Source organism: Staurois parvus, unplaced genomic scaffold, assembly GCF_062004578.1.
Source record: "Staurois parvus isolate SC_StPar_1 unplaced genomic scaffold, SC_StPar_1.0 ptg001255l, whole genome shotgun sequence".
Lineage (NCBI taxonomy): Eukaryota > Metazoa > Chordata > Amphibia > Anura > Ranidae > Staurois > Staurois parvus.
This window is the reverse complement of record NW_028319051.1, coordinates 938,772-947,500: the sequence shown is the minus strand read 5'-3', so window position 1 is coordinate 947,500 and position 8,729 is coordinate 938,772. Positions and strand designations below refer to the sequence as shown.

The 8,729-nt window shown below is 42.8% G+C and overlaps 1 protein-coding gene across 1 annotated transcript in view; it reads left to right on the top strand.

The window, feature by feature from the left end:
* The window catches only part of STK11IP (serine/threonine kinase 11 interacting protein), a 74,915-nt gene that overhangs the window by 41,459 nt on the left and 24,727 nt on the right, over positions 1–8,729 (top strand). Inside the window, exon 17 of the mRNA XM_089660633.1 lies at positions 6,006–6,207. Coding sequence (XP_089516759.1) covers positions 6,006–6,207 — 202 coding nt within the window. The remainder of the gene's footprint in view (positions 1–6,005; positions 6,208–8,729) is intronic.

Sequence of the window (8,729 nt, the reverse complement as noted above, 5' to 3'; positions counted from 1 at the left end):
GCATAACTTGGTTGTAACGAGCGGTTATTTGAGTTACTGTTGCCTTTCTATCATCTCCAACCAGTCTGCCCGTTCTTCTCTGACCACACAACTGCCGCTCTCTGGATATTTTCTCTTTTTTTGGACCATTCTCTAAACCCTAGAGATGGTTACATAATTAGTCTGGCTGAAAAAAGACAAAAGTCCATCCAGTCCAACCATAGAAAAAAAAAAAGTTATAATCCTATACCCACAGTTGATTCAGAGGAAGGCAAAAAAAACACGGCATGGTTGTTTGTGAAAATCCCAGTAGATCAGCAGTTTTTGAAATATGCAGACCAGCCTGTCTGGCACCAACAACCATGCCACCGTCAAAGTCACTCAAATCCCCTTTCTTCTCCATTCTGATGCTCGGTTTCAATGTCATCAAGTCGTATTCACCACGTCTAGATGGTGCCCTGTAAAACTTGTATAGACTGGTCTGCATTTCACTAAAGTGTTCTACAATCCATCCTGTCTAGGTATAGGAGTTGCGTGCTGTCATTATCTTTATGATGTTCTCCAAAACTTGGATTTTTTTTGGAGAAGAACTAAATCATGTGTTTTGCAGACCTAACCTTCCACAATTTCCTGGCTCAGTCCTCCTTTGTCAGTTCATATTTTCATAATTCCTTACACTCCAATACACAATAAACATCTGGGCCAGTCAATGAAGATCTCCAGATAAGTCCTGTTTAAACTTGATGTTGTCACTCAATAAATCTATGAAGTGTGAAGCTGTGTTCAGCTGGCAGAAGAAAGCTGGTGACCTTTGTACTTTGATGTAGAGGCACCAAACTATGCCGCACAAGCAGCTACATGTCCGTCCTCCGCTGGAAGAATAGACACAGCAGTATATGAAGTTCAAAGCTGCACATTCCTCTTTACTGGCATACATTCTTCTATCCCGATGACCTGTCCGGACATGTCATCCTCTGCAAAATTTATATTCCTAAATTCTGACCTTACAACCTTGCCTTGAAAACAGTTTTAAAATATATCTACATTTTTAGAAGGTTTGCTAAAGGCAGTATGTTGATTTTCTTGATGTACACTACCGGTCAAATGGTTTTCCAGTTTGTATTCAAATTTACGTAGTTTAATGTCTCTGTGTACTCTGAAAATAAAACTTAGAACAAAGACATAAAAAAGAAATCATGGAATTGTTTTCTTTAACCACTTCAAGTCCGGACACTTTCACCCCTTTCCTTCACACGTAGTAAGCAATGATGTCGGAAGTGACATCTTGCTTACTACTCCATGTGATCACTGATTGGCCATGTGATCACTGACTACATGATCGGGACCTCACATTGAGGTCCCGTACAATGATCGGTGTTCCACTGTGTCTGGAGGACGCAGCGGGCACCGGATCACGGTGCTGTGAGCTCCCAGGGAGCGCGCACAAGCAGGGAGCGAGGAGGCCACCCGCCCCTGCGCTGCTCCCGTCCGGCCGTTTACATACATAGTGCAAAGTGAAAAAAAAAAACTAAGAAGCGCACCAACCTTGCGCATTACCTCAGTAACCAAAATTTATTAGTAAAGGAATGGTACTCACAAACAGCGAATAAAAACCGGCATGTAAGTCCTCCAAGGGACTTCAGAGACAAGAGGCCAGCGCGAATCCCATCATGGGGGTAGACACTCAGTACAGCTGACGCGTTTCGAAGGTCGTACCTTCTTCATCAGAGCTCTGAGGAAGAAGGTATGACCTTCGAAACGCGTCAGAGGTACTGAGAGGACTCTGAGGAAGAAGGTACAACCTTCAAAATGCGTCAGCTGTACTGTCTACCCCCATGATGGGATTCGCGCTGGCCTCTTGTCTCTGAAGTCCCTTGGAGGACTTACATGCCTGTTTTTATTCGCTGTTTGTGAGTACCATTCCTTTACTAATAAATTTTGGTTACTGAGGTAATGCGCAAGGTTGGTGCGCTTCTTGTTTTTTTTTCACTTTGCAGTATTGTTCAGGCTTCCCCAGCCTTGCTTTGGAGCTGCACGACCTTTCATGCTCTGGTGGTCGTTTCGTTTGGGTTTGATTTCACCTACTCGCCACTGGCCTGGGTCCTGGAGCGCAGGAGGAATCGTAGTTTATATACATAGGCCAGAGGGAAATGGTTAATAAAATGTCATTTTAAATTTGTGTCATCAAAGAAGCTATCTTTAGTAGATATTACAGCCGATCACACTTGTGGCATTTTTTCTACAACGAACATCAAATATTGTTTGCAAAGTTCTTCCCAACACTGTTGCAGGAGTTCCCACAAATGTATTGCACTTGTAGGTTGCTTTGCTTTCACATTTGTGTGCAGTTCATTCTAAACCAGCTCAATGGGGTTGAAGTGTGAGACTGTGCTGGCCATTTCATGATTTGAAATCTACTGTCTTGTTCTTTTCTTCTAAGGTAGTTCTGACACAGCCTGGAGGTATGTTTTGGGTCATTATTTTGCAGTAGGAAGAACCCCTGTCCAACTAGGCGTATTCCAGAGGGTATCACATGGCGCTGCAAAATGTGGTAGTACTTTTGGTTCAGGATGCCACTTACTCCAGCAAAAGAGCCCCAGGCCATCATGTTTCCACCTCCATGTTTGACAGTTGGTGTCACACCGAGGAACCATCCTTTCACCTACTCCATGGTGTACAAAAACCCTGTGTGATGAACCAAAGATCTGGATTTTTAATTCATTTGTCTGTAAGACCTTCTTCTAGTCTTCGTTAGTCCACTGGCAGTGCTTCATGGCCCAGGCAAGCCTCATTTTCTCATTTTGTCATCTTAGCAATGGCTTTCTTACATCGACTTGACCTGTCAAACCTGAGCAGTTGAAAGTAAGATTTCTTACTTGGATCAGTGTAAAGCTGTGCTTGAAGCTGCTGTCCTTTTGAGCCGCTTGTCACGCAAGCTGTTGACTCTCAGAAACTTGTGTACTGATTCTGCTCTGGATTTGGGTCTGCCAGACCTCCTGCTGTCAGAGTTTCCTTCAGTTTCCGAGTGCCTTTTGATGGTGTAGGAAACTGTACTCACTGACACGTTGGCTTTCATTGCAATTTCTGTAAAGGAAAGACCTGCACTTTTAAGAGTTTTATATCGGTCTGTCTGCCTTCCTTTTGTTAATTGCCTTTTTCTTGCCATTTTGAGAGCAATATTACTCCCTGCAGTACAATACTGTCCAAATATTGCTTAGGAGGGTGTAGTACAGGGGTGGGCAAACTTTTTGACTTGAGGGCCGCAATGGGTTCATATATTGGATCCGGGGGCCGGACCAAGAGTAGATGAATGATGTGTATGTGTCATCCATAGTAAGTATAGTAATATTCCCCCATAGTAATTCATCCCCCATATAGTAATTCATCCCCCCTATAGTAATTCATTCCCCATATTAATTCATCCCCCATATTAAGTCCCCAAGTCCCCCCTGTGTCAATTTACTTACCTTTGCTCCGCGCGTTCCTCTCGCCGTGTTCCCGCGCCGTTCCGGTCTTCAGGGCGGACTGTGAGGGGAGCCTAGCTCCCCTCACGTTCGTCACGCTGCCCCGCCTACACACATTCTGACAGCCATCCTGACAGTATCGCGCTCCGCGGGCCGGATTAAAAGGTCCGCCGGGCCGTATGCGGGCCGTAGTTTGCCCATTGCTGGTGTAGTAACACAGTCTGTTTCAACACTGCCGATTACTTACAAGCTGTCTGTATAAAAACAAACATCATTGGGATACCTGTTGGAATGGTTGGCATAAACTTTCAATGCCTAATTTTATATTGCTGCAGAACACCTGGGAGTTGTTAACCCATTACTTCTTCTCTAAAAAAGGCCTTTTGTGCAACTCTGCAATGTATATTATTTTTCAGTTTTTGTTAACATAAACCTTTTTTTTTTCCAACATTTGGCAGTTGATTGCTTACCTTTTTTACCATTTCAGGTTAATAATGGGACTAGAAATGTTTAAATTTCAATAAAAATTGGAAAAATAGGGGTGTCCTAAAACTTTTGACCGGTAGTGTAAAGGAAAAATATAGGAAAAAAGAATTGTATTCCTGTCCATCCAGTTCAAAGATTTCCACAGCTCTGTCACACTGTACAGTCCTATCTAGCAGGGCAAAAGCCCTGATTTTACTTTCTTCTTGTTCAGTAAAAAAATGATAAATGGTTTTAAAATTTTTTTACGAATATCTGAAAAGTGTGGCAGCGTTTGTAATCAGCCCCCGCAGTCAATACTTTGTAGGACCCTCTTTAGCTGCAATTCCAGCTGCAAGTCTTTTTGGGGATGTCTCTACCAGGTTTGCACATCTAGAGATGGACATTTCAGCCCATTCTTCTTTGCAGAATCGCTCAAGCTGTCAGATTGGATGGAGAGCGTCTGGGAACAGCAATTTTCAAGTCTTGCCACAGATTCTCCATTGGATTTAGGTCTGGACTGTGACTGGGCCATTCTAACACATGAATATGGTTTGATATAAACCATTCCATTGTAGGTCTGGCTGGATGTTTCGGGTCGTTGTCCTGCTGGAAGGTGAACCTCCGCCCCAGTCTCAGGTCTTTTGCAGACTTCAACAGGTTTTCTTCTAAGATTTCCCTGTATTTGGCTCCATCCATCTTCCCATCAACTTTGACCAGCTTCCCTGTCCCTGCTGAAGAAATGGATGTGTTCAGGGTGATGTACAGTGTTAGTTTTCCACCACGCACAACGTTTTGCTTTTAAGCCAAAAAGTTCAAATTTTGGTCTCATCTGACCAGAGCACCTTCTTCCACATGTTTGCTGTGTCCCCCACATGGCTTCTCACAAACTGCAAACAGGACTTCTTATGGCTTTCTTTCAACAATGGCTTTCTTCTTGGTCCCTCCCTTTCTTCCATAAAGGGCAGATTTGTGGAGTGCATGACTAATAGTTGTCCTGTGGACAGATTCTCCCACCTGAGCTGTGGATCTCTGCAGTTCCTCCAGAGTTCCCATTTGCCTCTTGGCTGCTTCTCTGATTAATGCTCTTCTTGCCCGGCCTGTCAGTTTAGGTGGACGGCCATGTCTTGGTAGGTTTGCAGTTGTACCATACTCTTTCCATTTTTGGATGATGGATTGAACAGTGCTCCGTGAGATATTCCAAGCTTGGGATATTTTTTTATAACCTAACCCTGCTTTAACCTTCTCCACAATTTTATCCCTGACCTGTCTAGTGTGTTCCTTGGCCTTCATGATGCCGTTTGTTCACTAATGTTCTCTAAAAAACCTCTGAGGGCTTCACAGAACAGCTGTATTTATACTGAGATTAAATTACACACAGGTGGACTCTGTTTACTAATTAGGTGACTTCTGAAGGCAATTGGTTCTACTAGATTTTAGTTAGGGGTATCAGAGTAAAGGGGGCTGAATACAAATGCATGCCACACATTTCAGATATTTATTTGTAAAAAATTTTGAAAACCATTTATCATTTTCCTTCCACTTCACAATTATGTGCCACTTTGTGTTGGTCTATCACATCAAATCCCAATAAAATACATGTACCGTTTTGGTTGTAACATGACAAAATGTGGAAAATTTCAAGGGGTATGGATACTTTTTTTTTTCAAGGAACTATACATTTGACATTTTTCTAAAAGAACTATTAATATGTAATGTTTTCATTGATGTCCAGCCTTTTGTCATCTTCTTTGCCTTTGGTGTTATGCGAAGTGTAACCCACTCATTGAAGTTGTTAATAATTTAACAAAACTCTTAGATAGACATCTAGGTGAATGCAATATTCAGGAATATAGTAGATCGTGTTAATTTAAACACACACCCACACAGGCATGTTCCTGATTGAGGCCTATACAGCAAGATGGGTAGGTGTATTAGCCAAACACAGGTCCTCATTTTGAAGTTCAGCCACACATATGGCTGTTTATAAGTGTGGGGACCCCGTAGTGACTTTTATATGGGATATATGCAGGAAGTGTGTTCTTTTCTAAGACTTGCATTGTTTTCATTAAATCATATGTTGTACTTTTGCTCCCCTAGACACTGCTGGATGTGTTGAATCCCATTCTAGAAGAGAATCTGAGACTGATCGCTGAGGGGGAAGAAGGTCCTCCCAAACTGCAGTGCCTCAAGTGCAAAAGTGAATTCACCCACCAGGACGACAGCGGCGTTGTTTTCAGTTGCGAGGGAGAAGGGCAATCACAGGACAAGATGTCGCATGGTCTGCACAATAATCACTCAGGTAATTATAGGACCGCTGTGCTATCTGCTCACATCATGCAGCCTACTGGTTGGACGGATAAAACTGTATGGGCTCTATTATAGAGACTCACTCTGACATTGTTCACAAAAACTTTGCTGTCAGCCATGACGCCTTCCTCTGCTAAATAAATAAAAACATAAGCGTTTTTTTTTTTTTTTTAAACTGTTTACACATGCTGTGTGAATGGGAACACATAACAAACACATAGTGTGGTTTTTCCAAGTTTGACTGCAAATGTGGAAATATGCTTTAAGCCTGTGCAGGGCAAGTTTCGTTTTCTGTGACTGGGTGATGCTGTGATCTCTCTGAAGGCTCCCGGTCTTTCTCTTTAATTTTGAGAAGGTAGCAGTGACAGACTTGCATCTTGCTGCCTTCTGTGGGTAGGTACAGCAGCCCTTTGTGACCTGCCTACAGGCAGTAATTGGCAGCTTGGGGTTGTAGAGGTGACTATGTGGATGTTTACTAGGAAGTAAGGAACACCTCTTAGTACCGCCCACATGCACCCCTACAATATCACTGTTTCCCAATTGATTATTGGGAATCATAGTTTTTATTTCCCCCAAGTAAAGACATCAGATATGTCCCAGTATACACCCGATCAGCCATAACATTATGACCACCTACCTAATATTAAATAGGTGCCCCTTTTTCTGCCAAAACATCCCTGACCCGTTGAGGCATGGGCTCCACTAGACCTCTGAATGTATGCCGTGGTATCTGGCACCAAGCTGTCTTTAGCAAATCCTTTGTTATTACAAAAAAAAATTGCATTTACAATCACTTCAAACTGGTTTAAACTTGCATGCTTTCTTCAATGGAATTGCACAGAGCAGCCCCAACCCTCCTCTTCTTAGGTCCCCCACCAGCGTTCCTGGCTCCTCCTCTTCTCGGTATGCCACCATATGAAGTCGCATCCTATCACGGCACACCTGTGGGCTCGATCCTGAGCCATGCTGCCTGTGTCCATAGTCACAGACAGTGTGGATCTGCCCCGCCCCCACTCCCTCATCATAGGATTTAACTAATAGCAGCAGGAGACAAGCCTGTGAGACCGGCGAAGAGGAAGAGAGCTGCTACAGATGGGCATAGCGCTGGATCAAGAGAGAGGTCAGGTAAGTATAAGTGGGAGGGGGGGGGCTGAGCAGGCATACTATCTAAACATTTTTTTAATGTAAGGTATTCAGTAGGGGTAAATAATGTTTAGGCTTTAGAAACACTTTTAAGTCCTGTAATTTGCAAGGTGGTACCTCCATGCATCAGACTTTTTTCCAGCACATCCCACAGATGCTCGATTGGATTGGGATCTGTAGAATTTGGTGACAGTCAACACACTGAAGTCACCTTCTTCCATTGCTCCATGGTCGAGTTCTGAAGCTCATGTGCTCATTATAGACTCTTATTGCTGCAGCAGGGGCCAACATGGGCAGCTTGATTGGTCTGGGTGACACCCACCGAACAAATAAACTGCGATGCACTGTGTATGACACCTTTCTGTCAGAACCAACATTGCATTTTTTAGCAAATTGAGCTACAGTAGCTCTTCCATTGCATTGGACTACATGGGCCAGCTCCCCAAGTGCATCAGTGAGCCACAGCCACTCATGGCAGTGTTACTGGTTTGCTGGGTTTCCTTCCTTGTACCACTTTTGGTCGATCCTGACCACTGCAGACCGCGAACATCCCACAAGAGCTGACCCAGTCATCTAGCCATTAGTTTGGCCCTTGTTCATTGTTAATCAATATTATTCAGTTTACCTTTCAGTGGTCATATTGTTATGGCTGATTGATGTAGGTTTTCCACCAGGTGCCCCGACGCCGCACAGTTACCGGAAGAACAGAGAGACTTCATAAGGCAGAAAATGCAGAATAATTTCAAATTAAGACTTAAAGTATAAAGTTTAGTACACATGATCAGATGAAAAATACCATTTTCGACCAGGAATTTACAATAATCTGATTGTTAGTACACAGTTTTCGTCCAAAATGATTTGAAGGAATAAACACAAAAAATTTTTTCGTATGATTCCAGATCGTGTGATTTTCCTTTAATCGGTACAGTATTCGTCTGAAATAATTTGAAGAACAAGACCACGCATGCTCAGAAACGAAAGAATACATTACAATACAACATATTCCATCACTTCCGAAGTTGTATTCTGTCATACGAGAATTTTCAGAACTTTAGTAATCTTAGTTTTCAATATGAGACTAAAACAGACGATCATTTGTCCAATATTCTCATCGTGTGTACCAGGCTTTAGTTCACTTTTTAAAAAACAATAATAAATCCACATATATTTGCAGGTAAAAAAAAAGTATGCATTTTTATAATTTTTTTTTTTTTTTTTGTGCGCCCACCCACAGAGCATTGCACCCACAATCAGCAGATCATGGGTGCAATGTCAGGCTCCTACAGAATCTCAGTATAGCTGTCTGCCCGTACCTCCCATACAGACAGACAGTTACTGGAGAGCAGGAAGTTCGATGAACTATGAGCGCGC